Genomic DNA, 24,929 nt, shown 5'->3' with positions numbered 1-24,929 from the left:
AGGTTCCTCACTTCAGGATGGAGACCCTGCGCTCGGTGATTGCGGCAGTCCATCGGGGAGAATTCCTGGCCTCTCTGGACTTCACGGAGGCTTACCTCCACATTCCGATCCACAAGGCGCATCAACGCTTCCTCAGGTTCAAGATCTTGGGTCAGCATTTTCAGTTCCAGGCCCTTCCGTTCGGTCTGGCGACGGCACCTCGAACGTTTACGAAGGTCGTGGTGGTGGTGGTGGTGGTGGCGGCCGCTCTCCGCCGAGAGGGAATCCTTGTTCACCCTTACCTGGACGATTGGCTCATTCGAGCGAAAACCTTGAACCAAGGTCGGCGGGCGGTCAAGAGAGTGGTACAACTCCTCCAGTCCCTCAGTTGGATCATAAACTATACCAAGAGCAACCTTACTCCGTCCCAGTCACTGGACTTCCTGGGAGCGCGGTTCAACACGTCGATGGGCAAGGTATTCCTGCGGCCGGATCAGGCCCAGTCGCTAATAGCGCAGGTCCAGCATTTCTCTGGTCTCTCTTTACCCACAGCCTGGGATTACCTGCAGGCCCTGGGATCCATGGGATCCACTATCGATCTGGTACCTTGGGCTTTTGTGCATATGCGTCCGCTGCAGAGGGCACTACTCTCCCGCTGGAAGCTGGTGTTGAGGGAGTTCCAGGCCATCCTTCCCCTTCCAAGAGTCGCCAGGGACAGTCTACTATGGTGGATGGAACCACATCATCTGGCACAGGGGATGTCCCTGGACATCCCAGAATGGGTAATAGTCACTATGGATGCCAGCCTCTTAGGTTGGGGTGCAGTTTGCCAGTCAATCTCCGTGCAGGGACAGTGGACTAAATCGCAGGCGGTCTGGCCGATCAATCGTTTGGAGACCAGAACGGTCCGGTTAGCTCTGAAGTGTTTTTTTTCCCCTCGTTCGCCATCGGGCGGTCCGGATCCTGTCGGACAACGCGACCACGGTGGCATACATAAATCACCAAGGTGGCACGCGAAGTTGTCATGTCTCCTTGGAAACGGACAAGCTCATGGCATGGGCAGAACTCCATCTTGCCAGGTTGGCGGCCTCACATCGTGGGAGTGGACAACATTCAAGCGGACTTCCTCAGTCGTCAACGTCTTGACCCCGGGGAGTGGGAGCTCTCCGAGGAGGCGATATAGCTCCTCGTGCAGCGTTGGAGGGCTCCTCACCTGGACCTCATGGTGACCGCTCGCAACACAAAGGCACCTCACTTTTTCAGTCGCAGAAGAGAACGCGGCGCCGAGGGCGTGGGCCGTGGCCCCGTCACCACCTCCTCTACGTGTTTCCACCGTGGCCCCTTGTGGGCAAGGTCCTTTGGCGGATCGAGTCACACCAGGGACAGGTGATTTCTAGTGGCTCCGGAGTGGCCCCGTCGTCCTTGGTTCGCGGACCTGCTCAACATGGCGATGGACGGACCCCTCAGCCTAGGTCACCTAGTGCACCTCCTACGCCAGGGGCCAGTATTTTTCGACAAGGCAGATCGCTTCTGTCTTGCGGCTTGGCGTTTGAGAGGCACAGGCTAAGACGCAGCGGTTATCCGGAGGCCGTGGTCTCGACCCTCCTTCAATCTCGGAAGAAGTCCATGTCCGTCGCCTACATCCGGGTGTGGAAGGTTTTCGAATCATGGTGCACGACCCACTCAGTTCATCCGCGGACAGCTTCTGTGCCTCACATCCTCTCTTTCCTACAAGCGGGTCTAGAGAAGGGTCTAGCCTACAATTCTCTGGGGGTACAGGTTGCGGCCCTTGGATCCTTTATCCACAGAGGCAGGCACTTCGGTTTTCCTTGCACCCGGATGTCGTCCGGTTCCTCAAGGGGGTGAAACATTTGAAGCCGCCACTTCAGGCTCCTTGTCCATCATGGAGCCTCAACTTAGTCTTACAGATCCTGGGTGGCCCTCCATTCGAACCTCTACGTGCCGCTACCCTCAAGGATCTCACTCTCAAGGCGGTATTCCTCGTAGCCATTTCCTCTGCCCGTCGTGTCTCCGATCTTCAAGGGCTGTCCTATAGGGAACCGTACCTTCGGCTCACTGATTCTGGGGTCACCTTGCGTACAGTACCCTCGTTTCTGCCCAAGGTGGTCTCTGCTTTTCACATGAACCAGACGGTGGAACTCCCTTCCTTTTCGTCAGCGGACTCTAGAATTCTCCGCAAGCTCGACATCAAATGAGTGCTCATGCATTACTTGGAGGTCACCAACGAGTTTCGTCTGTCGGACCACCTCTTCGTCCTCTGGTCCAGTCCCAAGAAGGGGTCCAGGGCATTGAAGACTAAGATTGCTCGCTGGCTGAAAGAAGCTATTGCGGCTGCGTATATAAGCGCGGGGAAGCAACCTCCGTTGAACGTCAGGGCCCACTGTCTTCGCTCCCAGGCGGCGTCCTGGGCGGAGAGCCAATCCGTTTCTCCTCAAGAGATATGCAGAGCAGCCACCTGGAAGTCTTTGCATACCTTTGCTCGGCACTATCGCCTGGATGTCCAGTCGTCCGCAGTTGGTTCGTTTGGCAGCAGGGTCATCCAGGACCCACCCTCAGTAGGGAAGCTTTGGTATATCCCACCGTCTGGACTGATCCTAGTACGTACAGGGAAAAGAAAATTATTCCTTACCTGCTAATTTTCATTCCTGTAGTACCATGGATCAGTCCAGACACCCTCCCTCAGATTCGTTTGGGCATTGTTTCTTGGGATCTACTGCTTGACTTCCTCCTTTGTCTATCTGGGTCTCTAAGACCAACCTGTTTTTCTGTGACTCTGTTTTCACTGTTCTCTTTGCAAGTTTGCAGTTGGGCATGATTGTGTTCACGTTATAGCTGAAGATCACGTTACCATAGTTGACTTGATCCCTCAGTCTCTCTCTCTATGGCTTTGATAGTCTAGTTACTAAAGAGGGATACTGGTTGTGCTGGCTTATGTGGCAGCACCCTCAGAAGTTCTTGTCTGCTCCATCTGCTGGACGGGGGACATAACCCACCGTCTGGACTGATCCATGGTACTACAGGAACGAAAATTAGCAGGTAAGGAATAATTTTCTTATTACATTCTTGGTAAAAGTCGGAATTTGAGATGTCTATAAATAAATAGGTTCAAAAAGTTTTAGAGCTTAAGAATCTAAAGGGAACTCTGCCAGCATTCAAAAGGGCATTGCTTGGGAGAGAAGAAAGCTGCTTTTAAGAAACAGTTGTTCAGCTAGTTGCTGGCTGACTGACAATGCTAACAATAAGATGTAACTTGCAGACTTAATAAGACTGGCATACTTCAGTCTGTGGATTGGATGGATGGCTGTCAGTCATATCTGTGTCAGCCTTACTTTCCAGCATAGGACGTTTGCTTCCTCTTTCCCTCAGTCGTCTTACAAACACTTGAGGAAATGGGATGCTGATATGTGAACAGTTGACAGTCTGTTTACACAGGGCCAACTTTATTAACATTTCCATTTCAGCCTGCTACACCACTCTAGTCGATACAAATGGGTTATGTCCCCCTACCAGCAGATGGAGGCAGAGAGAAACATTTTCCTGGATAACATCATCGCCACTACTTAGAAGTGATGCAGCACAGGCACAACCCAGTATTTCTCTCTGCTTGCAGCAGATATTAAGACTGGTGCAGGTAGGATTTCTTCAGGCACTGTTTGAGATTCAGGGCCAGGCCCCTGTTACTCCTAGGAGGGTAAGCCCACAGAGAGGGTTCCCAGTACCAGGGTGGGGAGTTATTTTTTTTCCTTTAGCTTCCCCAAGCTCTGGAGCAGAAGTTCTCATTAAAAAGAAGGAATTAAAGATGAAGCAGAGAGGACCTGGTCTGGTGCAGAGCTGAAGCAAGAGCCTCTTCTGCTTGGTGGGGGGTGGTGTGTGATTTGAGCCATTCCAGAGGCTCTCGTACTATGCGGCCTTGGGGGAGATATGCTGGGCCTTCTCACACATAAGCCTGAGTGCAGCCACTGCTGTGGAGCCTGCGGTTGCAGGTGGGGCCATTCTGTCTAGTGTGTCTGAGCAGGAGAGAGGCCAGACACCATGGCCCCTCCTGCAGGGGAAGGTTCTTTCCCTGTCTTGCCCCACTGTCGAACATGATTTGAGTATTGCTGCCATGTTGGTTTCCTTCCCTCTGGCTGTTTCTTCGGCGCAGTCCCCTTCTGACGTTGTGGGCAATATTCTCCACAGGGGGTTTTTCCTCCTGTTTTTTTGTTTCCTTTCTTGCACCAGTCTTTCTGTGCAGTTCAGAAGCCTGGGATCAGGAGCAGTCTATCAGTTATTTTGGAGCCTGCCTGCCTTTCACAGCCTAGGGATTAGATTCCTGCTTAGTTCCAGAGAGGCAATGGGCTAGCCTATATCGGTCCCAGAGAAGGTGTTGATGGGCTTGAAAGAGCTGCCATACTCGGCTAGTTGTGCGTCCTGGGGACAGGGAAACTTCCTTCTAATAGAGATGTTTCCATAATTAGCTTCTTTCATAAAGAGGAGTTTGAGGATCCAAAGGTGAGGAGGCTCTGACAGGGGCTCGATTATTAAAGGTTATTATTGTACGCAAGTCCTCTGTAATCTGTCCTCTTCTCTCGCAGGTGGGCAACTTTGTGGTGTTGGAATGGGAGGATCTAGAGCAGTAGTTCTCAACCTTTTTTTCTATTGGACACACCTAAAAAGGCAGCAGTGCAGAACCAGTGCATGTCCTATTGAGAATGAGAAAACGCAACAAAAAAGATGGATGCAAATCCTTACCTAGTAATAAAATACCTCACCTCAGTCACACATACAGATCCGACCTTCACCAAATACAGAATAAAAGACCACAAATTACAAATGTGGAGACAAAAACCGGAATGGCAATCTCAAAAAGCCACTCTGCATGCAGTGCAAAACTGGAGAGCTAGAAACAGAAGTATGTATCCTCCTACACTAAGCAAAGTATAAAGAAGAAATGCACATTCCCAACTGGCATATTATGGCTCTTGCACCCCCATCACTCCGCTTCCATGCCTCCATCATCCTTCAGTTTTTCCAATTACTCCCTTTCAATCATCCATTCACACTCATAATCCTGCCCCACATCCTCTTCTCTTTGCTTCTCTCCTCTGCTTGACTCTCCCTACCCCCTTCATCCCATCTGCCTGCCTGCCAGCTACGCCAAGCCCCCACACTCTCTGCCTTCATCTTCCCAGCATCCCCAATCTCTTTTCCCCCACCCTCCACAGGGTGAAGAGGTCATCAGCAGTATCACTCCCAGACTCAGCAGGGGAAGATAAAGTTTGCATCCCATCAGACCCAGAACAGCAGGAGCTGGCAATGTCTCGCTCTGATCTGGGTGAAGGAGGAAACAGCCTCCCACTGGGCCAGAAAGAAGAGAAGGAAGGGAGAGCAGCCTCCCATCAGGACCAATGTAAGAGAAGTCAAACAAATCCCACCCGGGCTGATAAGGCAGCCATCTGCTGGCCTTGCTCTTTTTCTTGGTGGCAGTTTGTTCTACTTGGCATATCTTGGAGGGTCAGACTCGTTCCTGTGAGGATCCATTTGAATTTTGCAGCAGATTCAGTTTTTTCTTCGGACTGTGCAGTTTCTCTCAAAAGTGTTGGCGTTTCTGCTCAGTCAGTCCATCTCTTTGCAAGCTGTCTTCAAGGAGGAGTCTCGGGATAGCAATAAATCTTTGGGATTCCTGAGTATTGAAGACTCACGGCGTCACGGTGGTTTGTGCACCTCTTCGTGTGCTCTTGAAGTAAAGTGGATTAGTTCATAGATAATGGAGCAGATGAGCTTCATTGAGCCCATACTAGGACGGGGCCTGAATCTGTCAAACGATAAGTACAAATGCTTCCAATATCTCATCATGTCTAATATTTACTCTGCTACTATTGAATGTTCAGTCTGTCAAAAAAAAATGCCTTTGATTAATGACCTGCTAGAAGATTTACAACCAACTATGTTCTGCATTACTGAAACCTGGCTGACTGACAAAGATAATGTACTGCTAAACCAAACTTTCCACCCTAACTATGAGGTATTTCACTTTCCTAGAAATAAACAAAAAGGTGGAGGTTTATTAATAATCTATTAAAAAAAAACAAAAACTTAAGCTAGTACCATGCAAAGTAGAGATTTACCTTCCCTATGAAGTGGCAATTCTGAAATCTCATCAGCTAAACATAGGACTGGTCTACTGTGCACCTGGTTTACTTCAAAAAGAATGCTCACCACTGATGGAAACACTTTAGTGAATAATTCAATCACCATAATCTACACTAATTGTAGGAGACATTAACCTCCAGGTGGACAAAACACCAAGAACCATAGCCTGTGAAATAAGCAATGAAAACCCTGGAATGGTCACAATTAATCTCGGAAGCCACTCATAAAATGGGCCACACTCTAGATCTAATAATTGCTAATACAAATAATTGCCTAATCAAAACCTCACGCATGATATTGCCATGGTCTGATCACCGATTAATAAAAGCAGATATAGCTTTCACCAGCCAAACCCATAATAGTACAGATAATAAACTTACATTTACCTTCAGGAGAAAAATAGAGATGGAAGTACTTGCTGAAGCAACAGAAAATCAGAGCCATGAACTAAATCAAAACAATTCCACATCGGCTTTTGATTCATGGGATAAGATAGTCAATAATATAGCTGAAAACCTTAGTCCTGTCCAGACAAAAACTATTAATAAAGAAAGGAATAATTAAAAAAAAAAAAAAAAAAAAGCCCCAGTACAATGATGAGTTGAGAAGCACTAAACAGAACCTTAGAAAACTAGAGAAACAATGGCAGAAATGCCCATCTGCTGAATCCCTAGGAAAATATAAATCTTTCCTTACAAAATATCCACTAACCAACAAAGCAAAAAAAGAGTACTGTGTGAAACAAATTCATGGGCTTATGTTTAATTCAAAACTACTATTTCCTAGCCTGTAGCAGATGGACTCAGGACCAATGGGTATAGTGTACTGCTGATAGCAGTTGGAGACGGATCAGATTTCAATCTGACGTCAGCCCTAGTACATATACCCCTGCAGGAAGTGCAGCTCTTCTGTATTTTCTGTTTCCAAAGCAGTTCGGGACTCTATGCACGCTAACACAGCGTTAGAGTAAATTACCAAAGAAAACCAAAACAAGAAGAAACTTTACCGCGACAGACGAGCCCCGCTCTCCTGCGGTGACACCCTTTGGGTCCCTCCCCCAGTTGAGAATTCCCGAGGTGATTTCCGCGATCCCTCAGAGGTAAGCCTCTGTCCAGCGGCCGACCCTCAGCGGGGACCTAGCACCTGACATTGGGTGAGGCTGAGAGGCAGCGGGTGCAACTTCGAGCACGGCGGTGAAGGTATTTACCCTCTTCCCCCCGCAGCTGGAGACCGCCTGGAACGTGACAGGGAAGCGCCGAGACAAGGTAAGGTAGAAATCTATTTAAAAGTCTCTGGTCTCCTAAGCTCGAGGAGTCGCACAGGTCGCTAGCCGGGACCAGTGCCACTGGGTTGATCTGCCCTAGCAGGGCTAGACCCCGGTCAGATCTGAGGGTCCTCCCACGTGGAGACTCTCCGAGGTGGTCACCGTCACCATTTTGACCTGTTTGCCACCCTGTCTGCCGCCCCAATCCGTGTGCACAGAGGCAAGCTGTGCGCACGAATATCGTGTGCGCATGACGTCGCGCGTCCAAGTACCGTGCGCACAAGCAACGCCCATAGCCACACGCTTACTGTGCCGAGCGCACAACTTTGATCTGTGCGCACAACAGCACACACATCTCCCTGGGCGCGTACCGATCCTACGTGCATAACCAAGCCACCCGGGCCCTGCTCTTTACGTGCACAAGCTATGGCACCATCGGAGAAAAAGCTCAGGGCCTTTGCCCAGCATGCCATGTTAGAGCTGCATAGCATGAAGAGGCCACGGCCCTGTGTATACAGTGTGATGAGGCCCTGGGGGATCCAGCCCATGGCCCTCCCCAGCCGGTACTGGGTTCCAGCTTCTCAAACAGTATGCCAGACCTACTGTCCCCCAGCGGGACCCTTCCTCAAACGGGGCTCCCCTGGGACACAGCGCCTCTTAATTTAGACCCAGCATCTATCTCCTCGGTGGAATTCTTCAAAGGCCTGCATACCTTCATCCACATGCAACCGGGGCCTCCGACAATACGGCCACAACCTCCGCCAGAGGACCTCAACATCCAGGGACCCTCTATGCCCAGGGAAGTGATTCCACCACTCAGAAGCCCCACCTTCGGGGACACTGACAACTCGGATGAGGATTCAGAACCCCTGAAGGAAGGGGAACTCCCCCCCCCCCCCCCCCCCCCCCTACACCCAGGAACAGAGACCAACCAAACCATGAGGCGCTTCTTCACCAAAGGATGAGCTTCTAGACCTGGTCACACACAGCTTGAAAGAGCTCGCTATCCCGGGCACAAGTGCCTCGGGGGAACCTAAGACGAATCCCCTCCTAGAGGGACTCCGTCAGACCTCCTGTCATTTCCCACTATTACAAGCCATCCAGCAGCCAATTGACCTGGAATGGGATGCCCTGGAGACTACGTTCAAAGGGGGGCATGCCCTGGCAGCCATGTACCCTCTGGACCCAGCTGCCAAAGATCTCCTGGCATGTCCGAAAGTGGATGCCATGGTCTGTGCGGTTTCGAAGCGCACTACTATCCCAGTTGAGGGAGGAGCAGCACTCAAGGATGCTCAAGACCAGACGTCTGGAATCCATCCTCAAACATTCTTTTGACATCTCTATGTCTCTACATATTGTGGCCTGCTGTGCCGTGGTGACACGCGCCTGCTTATCACAGACCAGGAACAACACTCCTGGGGAAGCCCTGGAACCAGCAGTATCATTCCTCACGGATGCTGCTTCTGATCTGGTGTGCACCGCAGCTAGAGGAGTGTCATCAGCCGTGGCAACCAGAAGACAACTCTGGCTCTGAAGCTGGTCGGCCGACGCATCTTCCAAAACGAGACTCACAAGGATGCCCTTCAAGGGAACCCTCCTGTTCAGAAGCAAACTGGAGAAGCTAGCCAACAAATGGGGCGAATCCCCACTGCCACGGCTACCGGAGGACAGGAATAAGAGAAACCAGCGACCCTGCCCCCCCCCCCCGAGCTTCCAGGGGCAGAGGATCACAGAGCTTCAATCCATTCAGAAGCACATATCAAGCGGCTCGCCCCGCAGGCAGGAGCCAGTCCTTTCGGATCAAGCACAACAAAAGGGGAGCTGGCTCGGGCCCAGGCCCCAGCCACACCCCACAATGAAAATCAGCCAACCCGTCCAAAGGAAGAAGCCATAGGGGGCAGACTTGCCCTATTCTACCAAAGATGGGTCGAGATAACTTTGGACAAGTGGGTCCTAGCCATCATTCGAGAAGGATATTACCTGGATTTCCACCACCTCCCTCCGGACAAGTTTGTGGAATCCCCCTGCCACGACCCTGCCAAGAATATGGCAGTGGAAGCTACACTGACCTGATTGCTAGCCTTAGAGGCTATAACACCAGTGCCCGCACAACAAATAAATACTGGACATTATTCCATCTATTTTATCGTTCCCAAGAAAGAAGGAATGTTCCGGCCCATCCTGGACCTAAAGTCTGTCAACTGTCACCTGAAGATTCCTCGCTTCTGCATGGAAACCCTACGCTCGTTAATAAGGGTGATAAAACCAGGAGAGTTCCTTACATCCCTGGATCTGTCAGAAGCCTACCTACACATTCCGATCCATCAAGAGCATCAGCGCTTTCTATGCTCCACGATCCTGGACCGACACTACCAGTTCCGGGCACTACCATTCGTGTTACCCACAGAACCCCGGACATTCACCAAGATCATGGTGGTAGTGGCAGCAACACTGAGGAAGGAAGGAATCCTTGTACACCCTTATCTAGACGATTGGCTGAACAGGGCGAAATCCACAGAGGAAAGTCACCAGGTGGCCAACAGAGTCAAAACTCTACTGGAGAGCCTCGGGTGGGTGGTCAACACAAACAAGAGCTGTCTGCAGCCCTCCCAATCTCTAGAATACTTGGGAGTTCGGTTCGACCCCAAACAAGACAAGGTCATCCTGAGACTATCCTCACCAACCTGGATCCTGCTCACCACAAATGCCAGCCTACGAGAATGGGGAGCACACTGCCAGGAGCTAACCGCCCAGGGGCAATGGAACAAAGAAGAGTCGGGATGGAACATCAATCGCCTAGAAGCCCGGGCAGTCAGACTAGCCTGCCTATGGTTCGGTCACAGACTCCGAGACAAAGCGGTCAGAGTAATGTCGGACAATGTCACAACAGTGGCCTACATCAACCGTCAGGGAGGAGCCAGAAGCCAACAGGTGTCTCTGGAAATAGACCCCCTAATGTCATGGGCAGAAGTGAACCTTCAAGAGATCTCGGCCGTCCAGATCGCAGGGAAAGACAACGTTGCTGCGGATTACCTCAGCAGAGAAAGTCTAGACCCAGGAGAATGGAGGTTGTCGACCACAGCATTCCAATTGATAGTAAACCCTTGGGGAACACCAACCATGAACCTCCTGGCAAACCAATCCAACGCCCAAGTGCCCAGCTTCTTCAGCTGCAGGCCGGAACCTCAGTCCCAGGGAATCGATGCACTGGTACAGACCTGGCCACAGGAACCTCTGTTATACGCCTTCTCACCGTGGCCCCTATTGGGCGCAATCATCCACAAGATAGAACACCACAAGGGACCAGTACTTCTAGTAGCCCTGGACTGGCCATGAAGACTGTGGTATGCAGACATGCGAAGGCTGCTGACAGGGAACCCCCTCCCGCTACCCCCACACAGGGACCTGCTCCAACAAGGACCGATTCTCCACGAGGATCCAGCTCTATTCTCTCTTACGGCCTGGCCATTGAGAGGACTCGCCTGAGGAAGAGCAGATACTCTGGGGCAGTAATTGACACCCTGCTCCGAGCACGCAAGTTCTCCACATCCCTAACATACATAAGGATTTGGAGAGTATTTGAAGCCTGGTGCGAGGACCGCGACATCATTCCATGCTCAGTCAAAATTCCTGCGATTTTGGAATTCCTACAGAATGGTTTACAGAAGGGATCGTCTCTCAACTCCATCAAGAGTACAGGTGGCCGCATTGTCATGCTACGGAACCAAGAGTGAGAGCGGCAGCCTAGCCTCTCACCCGGATGTCTCCCGCTTTCTGAAAGGAGTCAATCAGATCCGACCATCCCTAAAGTGGCTGGTGCCTCTATGGAACCTCAACCTGGTCTTAGATTTCTTAGCAGGAGCCTCCTTCAGACCTCTTCGCGGCCTGTCTCTCTGACTATTAACATTGAAGACAGTCTTCCTGGTAGCAATCTGTTCGGCCCGTCGTATCTCCGAGCTACAAGCAATGTCCTGCCAGGAGCCGTTACTCAGACTCACTCCAGGAACCATCCAGTTACGCGCAGTCCCGTTCTTCCTCCCCAAAGTGGTTTCTCACTTCCATCTCAACCAAACCATCTCACTACCATCGCCAGATGAGTGTAAGAATTCGGAAGAGTCTCACAGTCTACACCACCTCAACGTAGGCAGACTCCTAGTCCGATACCTGGAAAGGTCGGAATCCGTACGAAAGACGGACCATCTATTCGTCCTTCACAGCGGGAAGAAGCAAAGGGAAGCGGCCTCGTGAGCAACCATAGCCCGCTGGGTCAAAGAAGTTATCAAGGTGGCCTACGTAGAAGCAGGCAAGCCACCGCCTTTAGAAGTCAAGGCCCATTCCACTAGAGCCCAGGCAGTGTCCTGGGCGGAAACCAAGATGCTGTCACCCGCCGAGATCTGTCGGGCGGCGACATGGTCCTCCATCCACACCTTCTCCAGGTTTTACCCGCCTGGATGTTCAGGCTCGAGAGGACACCGCATTTGCAAGGGCAGTACTAAATGGGCTACGGGCAGCCTCCCACCCGATTCAGGAGTAGCTTTTATACATTCCATTGGTCCTGAGTCCATCTGCTACACGCTAGGAAATGGAGAAATTACTTACCTGATAACTTCGTTTTCCTTAGTGTAGACAGATGGACTCAGCATCCCACCCACGGCTGCCGTTATTCATGGAATTCTCGCGTGACATCCCCGAGAGCGAGTGATTCACGGGTAAGCTATGCCTCCCTTCAACTAGGACACTCATCCTACCGAGTGTCTACGTTTCTCGGTTGAGGGCAATGGCGGTCTCCAGCTTTAACCAATTCAACCAGTTCAAATTAATCAAGTTATCCAAATTATCCAAGTTATTCAGTCATGCATATATCCACAATTGCTTTTCGAGGAGAATACTGAAGAGCTGTACTTCCTGCAGGGGTATGTGTACTAGGGCTGACGTCAGATTGAAATCTGATCCGTCTCCAACTGCTATCAGGAGTACACTATACCCATTGATCCTGAGTCCATCTGTCTACACTAAGGAAAACGAAATTATCAGGTAAGTAATTTCTCCATTTGTTAAAAATTGAATTAAAGACCCATCATCTGCTCCTCAAGAAACTAAAATTGCACAAAGGCTTCATGCAATGAATATGCCACCGCACTCCTAGACAAAACCACAAAAATGACTTAAGTGGTCCACATTCAATAGACTCTCAAAACGGAATCAGTAAAATAATTGCTAAAGTTAAACCTGCTACTCACCCACGTGACCCAATACCAGCCAGTTCCTTGAAACAAGGGATATAACCCACTTGTATGAACTAGACTGGTGTAGCAGGATTCATGAAAACAAAATTCTCCTTACAACTTATCAAGGATCCGTTATCATAACCACAATAGGTGAAACACGTTGAAGAATACCTAAAGAGTACAAACCTTTCAAATCCTTCTTTGCCCAGACATTTACTAGCATACCTTTTTGGTTTTTACCCAGTAATTCCTTCTTTCAGCTCCGATGGAAGCAGTGCTGATATTCTGGTGCCGTGAGCCTTCATACACAATTATCTATGAATTTCCCCCATCCCTGGTTTGAATAGATCTTCTTCCCTCCCACTGTGCCTAATTTGGTCATTGTAACAAAGGTCTGAGGCCGGGAGCAATGCACCAGGATTCCTTCCAGAACCTGGTATCATGGACTTTAAATGCATGTCACCGCCCCAGTTCAGGGGATGTAAATGCTGCCTCCACAGCCAGGGACTTTCTGTCAACATGGCCACTGAGCCACCTTGTTGGTCCCCTAGTATCCCATTTCTAATCTTTCTGCAGCTGTTACAGACTAACATTGTAGTTGTTGATTGGCCAAAGGAATTAAGAAATGGCTAAATCTGAGTATCTAGCTGATGTAGTTTTAAATTTACTTTTTGTTTTTGTTTCTTGGAGGAAATTCAAGCAAAGCTTGCAGCACAAAAGCTAGCTGAGAGGCTGAACATTAAAATGGTGACGTACAGTCCTGAAGGCGAGGCCTTCATGAAGTACAGAGAAGTACTGGATGTTGAAGACTTATCTGAAGAGTAACTACCAGAAGAACAAAGATCTCAAGCTCTCCATGCCTCCTGGATATAATGAAACACGGCAATTTGGGAATCTGAGCTGTCCAGAAGTGCTGCATCATAGACTTTAAAGGCTCCTGCTTCTGTGAAGATAGGGTTAATTACCACTGTTATTTTTCTATCAGTCCTAGGGTCTGGGCCTTTACAGGGCTCTGCTGCTGCATGGTTGCTATGACAGTGATAGCATAAGTGACGCAAATGGGCTGTATTCCTCTGAAAGGGTGAAATGGCTATGCACGTATAAGTATGGAGGATATCAAATGGCCTGACTGAAAATAGGTATTTTATTAGCTGTTCGTAGCCCAATAATTATATTAGCATACAATAAAGAAAAACTGAACTTAAATGATATTAAAAACCAATTCAGTCACCCCATCTGATATATTGCTTTTCAAGACTCTGTTCATATTCACTCTTCTTCTGGTTTCTGAAATGCCAGGAGCTTCTATTTTCAAACTTCAGTTTTTACAGAGGATGACGTCCTCTTTCTGCAAATCCAGAATTGTTTTTATAAGCTATTTATATAAAGACATAAAAAATGAGACTGTGCAGAAGATGAAAAATGTTAATAGATTGTATTTTGTAACAATACATTTATAGTACCTGGTGAAAAGATTCATTTTGAGGTGGACCTATGACTACCATTGCAAAAAAGGTAATCTTCTGTAACTGCTTTTTCTGTGCATGAGTCGTCTCTGTTATTGCAGACTCTAACAGTATTTTTAGCAGAGTTTGTCCTAATTGGTTTAAGAGCATGTGTTGTGCTTAAAGAGGATTCATTGGGACTTTGTTTATTATTAAGTACAATAATTTAAATAAAGGCAATTATATTTTCTTTAAAATGCGGTGTTTGGTATTTTCTATGCAAGTAAGGTTTTGAATGTTTATGCTGAAAGATTTCAGCCTTTGCATCTTTGCTGAACAGTCCATTTATTCAAGAAAACAGAAGTGTCTCACTCTATTACCCAATTAAAGTGCCATTAGAGTTACTAAACCTCCAGAGCTTTGTCCATCTTTCAGACCTGGGATAGCCATAAAGGAAGTGGAAAAACAGAGACTACAGCTCCTTTTTTTTTTTTTTTTGTGCCAGAAATAAAATGGGTGTCCGTCGCCTCCTCCCATCCCACCTCCTCCACATCCACATGCACACGTACACTTTCTGTACTGGAAAGAAGCAAGAGAAGTGCCACAAATAATGGGTTCTGTCCCCCGAGTGTGTGGTTGTTGAGGGCTTGACATGTAGGGAAGAGGCGTACGGTCGGAATAAATTCCATAGGGTTGAAGATGCTTCATGCGAGATGCGGTTTGGAAAACAAGATGGCTTTAGTCAATTCAGGATCTGATGGAACAAACAGAATGAAAATGTCTAAATACGAGTGCGGCCCCCAGCGTAGCGGGAATATTGTGCAGTGAGATTTAGAGACCTAAATGGGGCCAGGCATATTTCAGAGGTTCATGGTAGCAAGTAACAAGAAATATATTTACTTTTTGGGTTCTCCTAGGATCTCCTGACCCAGACTGGCTACTATCAGGATGCTGGGCTCAATGGACCTTGGTCTGACCTAGCATGGCATGTTCTTAGGTGATTCTACCAGCCTGGGTGCCTTCAGCTGCTGTTTTGATGGGGTTTTTTTCACACTAGCAGTAACGGACAAGGTTGCCAGGGAAATAAGAGATGAACAGGAAAAATAAAGTTGAATGGTGACTGACTACACAAATATCGTAACCTCATCCCTGTGTTTGTGAGTAGTCTTGACTAGGAACCCTTTGTAAATCATACAGTCAGCCTTAATTTAAATAAGGAGCTTAATTTTATATATTTTTTAATGTACTGGAAACCTAACTGGTTTACGGCTTCTCTAATCAAGAGGTAGTCTATGAATAAAGACTTGGTTTCATCATGTTCTCTTTTGGTTGCCTGATAACTTGCTTGATTTTACTGCAGGAACATGACACTTATCCTTTCATAACGAAAACCAAAATATAAAAACTCTGTAGCTGACCCGTTTGTGGAAGTACCATGAATACTTTTCCTCATGGGGTTACTGCAGAGAAAGCTAATCATAGCCTTTCAGCACATTGAATAGTAAAAGTTTCCCTTTTCCCCCATAAAGAAATGTTCTTTTTGGACCTTTTTTGTGGCAGTTCAATTGGTACTCCAGTTTTAACTCAGAATGTTATCTGCTGCATTAAGAATAACCAGTGATCAAGAGAGAGCTTTAAAGAAAAAGGAAGGCAAAAAGGAGCAAGAGGGAAAGAGTAAGATACCCCAGAGAGACCTAAGAAAACCTTGGCCATCTTTAGGCCTGATATTTGGTAACAGGTTTTTTTTTTGTTTTTTTTTAGAAGGAAATGTTTTTGAAAACATGCAAAGTTAACTAAATAGAAATAATATGGAATGAGGAATTTAAATAATGTGAACATTGCCAACTGAATGATACTGTTCATGTTACCTGACTGCTCAAAATTTATTTAAATTATTTATAATCACATGAATAATATCTAGGAACTCAAAAGACAAAATAAAAAGCCAGAACATACATTTAAAAATTTGAGAAGTCCCTAAAAGAAAACTGACATCTATAAACTCAGAACAGGCAACTTAATGATAGTAAAAGGACTTTTAATTAGTCTTTAAATAGACTAGAAATTGGAGTCATTGGATATGGGAAATGCTTGGCTAAACAACCAGGCCTTAACCTGTTTCCTGAAGCTTAAATGAGCTCAACACACTTCATTGGATCTATTTCGAGACGCTGAGAGCTGCAGACGTAACTTATACAGTATTTAAAGAGAAAAATGTTTTATTCTGAATTGTACTACAACCATCAGTAAGATCAGAGCAATGCAAAATGTTCTATAATACTCTCCTCTTCTCTACAGTATACTTTAAACTACTTTCAAGCAAAGAAGATTATTTGCTTGCATTAGTACTGCCTATTTATTTGTATCAGGTGCACTCGGGTACAGTTCCATATTTACATTTTAGATGTTTTGAATACAACTTTTTTTTTTCTTATGGTTGACAAATGTTTTCCTCATTAAGACCTTAAATTTCCCTGTGTATATCAAGTCGTGTCTGAAGCCCAGGTTGTTGCCAGTGCAGCAGATTTTTGTGGAGCTGGGCCAGGAATTTTAATGAAAGAACACATCAAAGATTCAGGAGAAATGAGAATATTAGTCAAGGAAGATACACAGCGATGATCTCTGATAACCTTTAGTAATTGACATTAGAACTATGTGGGAGCAACTAAAATAAACATCTGGACACTGAGTTTAGACATTTCCACTGACAAAGCCCAGGCAGATCTTTTTGGCTTGCAATAATAAATATTTCAGCAGAGTCTAAATTAACTGCCTTTATTTATTGATTTGATTTATATTAGAATCCTGTTTTCAATTATTCTGGTTTTATAAATATGGTGCACTTACTTAATCATTCAAGCTTAGAATTTCTTTGGAGGATCCTGGAATTTTATTGTGAAACGTCTTCATTTTTATTCAGCTGTTTGGAGAAATGTAGTTCTACTTGAATGCCACTGATCTAGATTTCAAACTGTTTCTCAGGAGGCTTTCTGAAAGCCATACATATTTACAAATATATAAATTTTGTCTTCTAAAATACCTATAAATGACAACACTTTGTTTTGTGTTTTATAAAAATAGTATCTGATGAGTTCTCCCAAGTTAATTCATGAGGTCTGATTTTATGAAAGGCTTTATCCATTGAAATGAACTGAATATACCATTGTAAACAACAGCATTCAGTTTTTGTCATGTTTGTAATGCTAATAAAAAGAAAAGAATATGACGCCAACTGTGACTTGTATTCTATTTGTTTTTAGTGTTTTATATCCATAAAATACAGCAGCGTAAACCAGAAGGTTTATCAACAAATGCATGTTGATGAGCCAAGCCACACATTTTACTCTCAGAAATTAATGCCTGCCTAAGGGCAGGCGTTAAGATCTAAGCAATCCAGAAAAGTGTACAGAAAAGCAGAATATTAAGTCGGAGGCACCAAAAATACAAAAAAATAAAAATCTGCCTGCTGGTCGGTGGGTTCGAAAACAGACATCAATAAAATTAAGCGTCAGTCGTCGGACCCACTGACAGCCGACTCTTCCGCTAATAAGAGTCCCTAGCACCTCCTTATTAGCGCCCAGCCTAATTTAAATACAGAATCACGTGCCCAGGAGAGTGGGCGCTCTGAGTGCTGGCCCTTCCGCACCTTTTATTAAATTGGCCTGCATTCTTGTCAAAATACAATGAAATGTCTTTATGTGGCTCAAAATATATCTTGTGCTTTCTAAGCAAAATTGTAATATCAAGCTGATGACTTGTATGATAAAGGAGTATTAAAAAGCAATGATCCAACATGGCATGCATTTTGCCAATTTGGCTGCCTGAGGGATACTTCTAAAATATAAATAATTTAAATAAAGTGAATGCAGACACATTCTCTATGTAAATATTTCTATGAAATTTGTAGCCCCCACATTTCATTGGAGATAACTTCCATCAGAACATTACAATTTCACAGTGACATGCAGTCTACCCAAAGAAACGTGCGAATGATTGACACACACACTTGGCTGCACCTTATGTAGAGAATATGTTTCTGATGTGAGTGGTGGAAAAAATTCAAAAAGATCTAAAAGAACATAAGAAAAGATTCATACAATATTTAATGGAAAAATTAGTGTAGCACCCAAAAACATTCTAAGTCATCAGTTTGATATTTTACAATTTTGTTTCTAGAGCATAAGAGGTTTTGAGCCTGACAAAGACATTTCACTGTGTTTTGATAAGCATTATTAGAGACGTTCCAAAAAGAAGGTTTTTTGGACTCATATAACTTTGGACTTTTATAACATGCGCTGCCCCGCGCATGTTATAAAATCCAGGGTCGGCGCGCACAAGGGGGTGCACACTTGCGCGCGCTGAGCCCTAGGGGAGCCCCAATGGCTTTCCCCATTCCCTCCCCCCACTTCCCCTCCCTTCCCCTATCTAAATCCCCCCAGAAGTCTAAGAAGTAAGATGGGAGAATTAGAATGTATAGCAGTGAATGATGAGATAGACTTAATTGGCATCTCAGAGACATGGTGGAAAGAGGATAACCAATGGGACAGTGCTATACCGGGATACAAATTATATCGCAATGACAGAGAGGAGCACTCGGGAGGCGGTGTGGCGCTTTATGTCCGGGATGGCATAGAGTCCAACAGGATAAACATCCTGCATGAGACTAAATACAAAATTGAATCTTTATGGGTAGAAATCCCTTGTGTGTCGGGGAAGACTATAGTGATAGAGGTATACTACCATCCACCTGGTCAAGATGGTGAGACGGACAGTGAAATGCTAAGAGAAATTAGGGAAGCTAACCAAATTGGTAGTGCAGTAATAATGGGAGACTTCAATTACCCCAATATTGACTGGGTAAACGTATCATCGGGTCACGCTAGAGAGATAATGTTCCTGGATGGAATAAATGATAGCTTCATGGAGCAGTTGGTTCAGGAACCGATGAGAGAGGGAGCAATTTTAGATCTAATTCTCAGTAGAGCACAGGACTTGGTGAGAGAGGTAACGGTGGTGGGGCCGCTTGGCAATAGTGATCATAATATGATCAAATTTGATTTAATGACTGGAAGAGGAACAGTGTGCAAATCCAAGGCTCTCGTGCTAAACTTTCAAAAGGGAAACTTTGATAAAATGAGAAAAATTGTTAGAAAAAAACTGAAAGGAGCAGCTACAAAAGTAAAAAAATGTCCAAGAGGCATGGTCATTGTTAAAAAAATACCATTCTCGAAGCACAGTCCAGATGTATTCCACACATTAAGAAAGGTGGAAAGAAGGCAAAACGATTACCGGCATGGTTAAAAGGGGAGGTGAAAGAAGCTGTTTTAGCCAAAAGATCTTCATTCAAAAATTGGAAGAAGGATCAAACAGAAGAAAATAGGATAAAGCATAAACGTTGGCAAGTTAAATGTAAGATTGATAAGACAGGCTAAGAGAAAATTTGAAAAGAAGTTGGCTGTAGAGGCAAAAACTCACAGTAAAAACCTTTTAAAATATATCCGAAGCAGAAAGCCAGTGAGGGAGTCAGTTGGACCGTTAGATGATCGAGGGGTTAAAGGGGCACTTAGAGAAGATAAGGCCATCGCGAAAAGATTAAATGATTTCTTTGCTTCGGTGGTATACACCCCAGAGTTTTGAAGGAACTAAAAAATGAAATTTCAGACCTATTAGTATAAATTTGTAACTTATCATTAAAATCATCCATTGTACCTGAAGACTGGAGGATAGCAAATTTAACCCCAATATTTAAAAAGGGCTCCAGGGGTGATCCGGGAAACTACAGACCAGTTAGCCTGACTTCAGTGCCAGGAAAAATAGTGGAAAGGGTTCTGAACATCAAAATCACAGAACATATAGAAAGACATGGTTTAATGGAACAAAGTCAGCATGGCTTTACCCAGGACAAGTCTTGCCTCACAAATCTGCTTCACTTTTTTGAAGGAGTTAATAAACATGTGGATAAAGGTGAACCGGTAGATATAGTATACTTGGATTTTCAGAAGGCGTTTGACAAAGTTCCTCATGAGAGGCTTCTAGGAAAAGTAAAAAGTCATGGGATAGGTGGCGATGTCCTTTCGTGGATTGCAAACTGGCTAAAAGACAGGAAACAGAGAGTAGGATTAAATGGACAGTTTTCTCAGTGGAAGGGAGTGGACAGTGGAGTGCCTCAGGGATCCATATTGGGACCCTTACTTTTCAATATATTTATAAATGATCTGGAAAGAAATACGACGAGTGAGATAATCAAATTTGCAGATGACACAAAATTGTTCAGAGTAGTTAAATCACAAGCAGATTGTGATAAATTGCAGACCTTGTGAGACTGGAAAATTGGGCATCCAAATGGCAGATGAAATTTACTGTGGATAAGTGCAAGGTGATGCATATAGGGAAAAATAACCCATGCTATAATTACACAATGTTGGGTTCCATATTAGTTGCTACAACCCAAGAAAGAGATCTAGGTGTCATAGTGGATAACACATTGAAATCGTCGGTTCAGTGTGCTGCGGCAGTCAAAAAAGCAAACAGAATGTTGGGAATTATTAGAAAGGGAATGGTGAATAAAACGGAAAATGTCATAATGCCTCTGTATCGCTCCATGGTGAGACCGCACCTTGAATACTGTGTACAATTCTGGTCGCCGCATCTCAAAAAAAGATATAATTGCGATGGAGAAGGTACAGAGAAGGGCTACCAAAATGATAAGGGGAATGGAACAACTCCCCTATGAGGAAAGACTAAAGAGGTTAGGACTTTTCAGCTTGGAGAAGAGACGACTGGGGGGGGATATGATAGAGATGTTTAAAATCATGAGAGGTCTAGAACGGGTAGATGTGAATCGGTTATTTACTCTTTCAGATAGTAGAAAGACTAGGGGCACTCCATGAAGTTAGCATGGGGCACATTTAAAACTAATCGGAGAAAGTTCTTTTTTACTCAACGCACAATTAAACCCTGGAATTTGTTGCCAGAGGATGTGGTTAGTGCAGTTAGTATAGCTGTGTTTAAAAAAGGATTGGATAAGTTCTTGGAGGAGAAGTCCATTACCTGCTATTAAGTTCACTTAGAGAATAGCCACTGCCATTAGCAATGGTAACATGGAATAGACTTAGTTTTTGCGTACTTGCCAGGTTCTTATGGCCTGGATTGGCCACTGTTGGAAACAGGATGCTGGGCTTGATGGACCCTTGGTCTGACCCAGTATGGCATTTTCTTATGTTCTTATGTTCACCTTATTTTATTTTTTACGTCTGCCTCTTGCAGGTGTATCTTGCGCGCGCTGTCCAGCTGGCAGCGCGCCGTGCCGTAGGACTCGGGACCGCCCCCAGACCGCGGCCCCCCCACCTTCCCTCCCCTTTTTCAAAGCCCCGGGACATAGGCGCGCCCCGGGGCTTGCGCCCGCTGCCGAGCCTATGCAAAATAGGTTCCCTGTACATACCAGGATCATTCCAGACGGTGGGTTATGTTCCATGTCCAGCAGATGGAGTCAGAACACAAAATTCCAAGGGGAGGACCCATATTTTTTATTTTTTTATTTATTTAAACATTTTTATATACCGGCATTAGTTGTGGACATCATGCCGGTTTACAGCAAACGGGTTAAGCTTGGAAATTACATTTTAACAGGGAAATCAAAACTGGGAGGGGGGTAACAAGAAGTAGAAGAGAATAGAAATGATAACAATAACATGGTTCCTCAATGTGAGAAGAGAGAGGATAACAAAATATGGTTCCTCAATATGAGGAGAAAAGAGTAGACGCAAAGTGGTCTATTTTTGGAAACGGTGTGGTAGCCTTTTATTCTATTTTATAACCATGCCTCCCCTGTAACAACTCTCTGTAACGTTCTGACTCCAGCAGATGTGAGCAGGGGACTTGTGGTCCCCAGCTTGTTAGCTTAGGGCTACCCCTCAGGGGGATCAAGTTTAAAAAAAAAATAAAATAGGAAGTTTTAAATTTACAGTTTTAGGTCACTTTGCTAAGGCTCCTCTTACAGCAGGGGGAGAGCTCTCCGCTGGTGCTGGCTCATCGCTTTCTAGCCTGGTGACTTGCTGACAGGCTGTTGCCTGTTTTCTTTCTTTCTTTTCTCATTTTCCTCACTGAGGGCTCAGTTGGAGTAAGTGTATTTTTGTTTCATCTTCTTTTTCAGCAGAAGACTGCAATTTTTGGACTCCGTTCGGCTCTCTGAGGTGAAAGTCGGTAGTGCCGGCCTCTCCCTCCTGACCCAGGTTTTCCCCCCTCCCTTTTGGGGAGCGACCGACGTCCCGACCTGCGGCCCCGCGAAGCACCATTCCCCGGGGCCACCTGCTGTCAGGAGGTTAATTCCCCGTCAGTTCTTCTTTAGGTTGGTGGGGGACCGTGGCAAGCGTCCGTTGCTGGGTCGGCGCTCATTTTAGGCGTGAGCCACCTGTAGAGCCTCCCTCCCCTCTCTCTCTCTCCCTGCGGCGATGCAGTCCGCGGCGCCTTGTGAAGGCTCCGACAGGGCCGGATTATTTTCTGAAGAGGGTCTGTGCTCAGGCTGTTTCCCCGAGGGGGAATGTGCGCCAGCTACTAGCAAGGACATTCGAGCTGCAGACCGCGTGGGAAGGAAGCGCCAGGCCCCGTTCCCTCTCAACGCGGGAACGGCGACCATTTTGTTGCAAGATTCTGATGCCGCGCTTTCTGAGGAGGACACAGATATTCCGTTCTCCACTTCTAGGCCCGTTTTGGACCCTTACTCCGAGTCTAATCCTGATAGGCAGAGGGGGGATCCCCCGGGGGGTGACCCCTCAGGATGCCAGGCCTTTTCCCCTGAATTCATAGTCCTGATGCACAGGGCTTTTCTTCAGAGCAGAGACACAACCTTCGGGACCTGGGGACCCTCTCCCCTCAAGATACCATGTCCTGCCCCCCTCCTGGGTGGGACCCTCCCTCAGGCTCGCCCCCCTTTAGTAGGCGGGAGAACGGGGACATCTCTTGGCCCTACCGGGACACCATCGATAATACAGACTTCGTCGGGGGAAGGACAATCCCAGGACCCTGTCGTGGACGACCCCACCTTGACGGCCCAGGTGGAGGGCGACGACCCTAGGGTCCTCCGCATCTTCCAAGCGGCAGAGTTAGATGACCTCATTCCCTACATCCTCCAGGAAATGGATATTGATCCCCCTCCAGAACTGGTGGGGCCTGACCCGGCTCTCAAGAAGGGGGACCCCCTCCTAGCAGGACTGCGGCTTCTAGCCAAGTCTTTTCCCACTCATTACAAGATCTTGCAGTTGATCACTCGGGAATGGGATTCCCCGGAGGCCAACCTTAGAGTCGGTAGAGCCATGGAAAAAAAAAATTGTATCCTCTGCCGGCCGATTTTTTGGAAATTTTCAAAGTTCCCGCCGTAAATTCTGCGGTATCAGCGGTCACAAAGCATACCACTATTCCTGTCACTGGAGGGACGGCATTGAAGGATATGCAGGATCGGAAGCTTGAGGTTTACCTCAAGCGTATCTTTGAGGTCTCAGCCTTAGGGATGCGGGCGGCTATCTGCAGTTCCCTCGCACAGCGAGCGGGTCTTCGGTGGGTGCAGCAGCTTCTCACCTCCCAGTCCTTAACAGACGCTGAGGCTCACCAGGCGGACAGACTGAAAGCCGTGGTTGCCTATGGAGCGGATGCTTTATATGATCTTTTAAGGGTCCTAGCCCGAACCATGGTGGCGGCGGTCTCAGCGCGTCGGCTCCTTTTGCTTCGCAATTGGTCGGCTGATGCCTCTTCAAAGACTTGGATCAGATCATCAAGTCCCTTAATGAGAACGCGGTGAACAAGTTGCCCGAAGATTGACCCCGTTCGTCAAGATCATATAATTACTCCAGAAACTGTTATCATAACCAGCGGAGAGCGCGTCCTCAGAGGCCCAATGATGCCAGACGGATCCGCGAGGTGGTCCCTCGACTGGGGGGTCGCTTTGCTGTCTTCTACGAAGAGTGGGTCCAAATCACGTTGGATCAATGGGTTCTGGATATTCTAAGACGCGGTTACGCTTTGGATTTTGTTTGCGCTCCTCGGGACCGGTTCCTGTTTTCCCCTTGCGGGTCCTTAATCGAATAGGGAGCCGTGCGGCAGACCCTCGATCGTCTCCTTCAATTGGGGGCCATGGTGCCGGTGCCAGCCGCCGAACTGGGACGGGGGCATTATTCAATCTACTTTGTGGTTCCCAAGAAGGAAGGTACTTTTCGTTCTATCCTGGACCTCAAGCAGGTCAACAGGTCTCTCAGAGTCCCTCGTTTCCGCATGGAGACACTCCATTCAGTGTTAGCGGCAGTTCATCCAGGAGAATTCTTGGCTTCGTTGGATCTCACAGAGGCGTATCTCCACATACCAATTTGTCAAGCTCATCAGCGTTACCTACGCTTTAAAATTTTGGGTCAACACTTTCAATTTCGCGCTCTTCCCTTTGGCCTGGCCACAGCTCCTCGGGTTTTCACGAAGATCATGGTGGTAGTGGCAGCAACCTTGCGCAAGGAAGGCATCCTTGTGCATCCTTACCTAGACTATTGGCTCATCCGTGCAAAGTCACGAGCGCAGTGTATCCTCGCAGTCGACAGAGTGGTACAACTCCTCCAATCTCTGGGATGGATTGTCAACTTCACCAAGAGCAGCCTGGTCCCGTCCCAGTCGTTGGATTTTCTGGGAGCTCACTTCGACACCAAGAATGCCAGGGTTTTTCTGCATCCGGGCAGAGCTCATTCTCTGCGTCAGCAGATTCAAGGATTTATGGTGCTCGAGACGCCCACTGCCTGGGACTACCTACAGGTACTGGGGACCATGGCCTCGACCATCGATCTGGTTCCTTGGGCATTTGCGCATCTGAGGCCTCTGCAGAGATCC

At 46.8% G+C, this 24,929-nt stretch overlaps 1 protein-coding gene across 1 annotated transcript in view; it reads left to right on the top strand.

The window, feature by feature from the left end:
- Positions 1–17,301, top strand: part of LOC115075226 (myocardial zonula adherens protein-like) — a 165,281-nt gene extending 147,980 nt beyond the window's left edge. Inside the window, exon 16 of the mRNA XM_029575508.1 lies at positions 13,315–17,301. Within this exon, the coding sequence (XP_029431368.1) occupies positions 13,315–13,449 (135 nt within the window). The 3' untranslated portion in view covers positions 13,450–17,301. The remainder of the gene's footprint in view (positions 1–13,314) is intronic.
- Positions 17,302–24,929: the final 7,628 nt, after the last annotated feature.

Source organism: Rhinatrema bivittatum, chromosome 13, assembly GCF_901001135.1.
Source record: "Rhinatrema bivittatum chromosome 13, aRhiBiv1.1, whole genome shotgun sequence".
Taxonomy (NCBI): Eukaryota; Metazoa; Chordata; class Amphibia; order Gymnophiona; family Rhinatrematidae; genus Rhinatrema; species Rhinatrema bivittatum.
The sequence above is the reverse complement of the archived record's forward strand: the minus strand, read 5'-3'. Positions and strand labels throughout refer to the sequence as shown.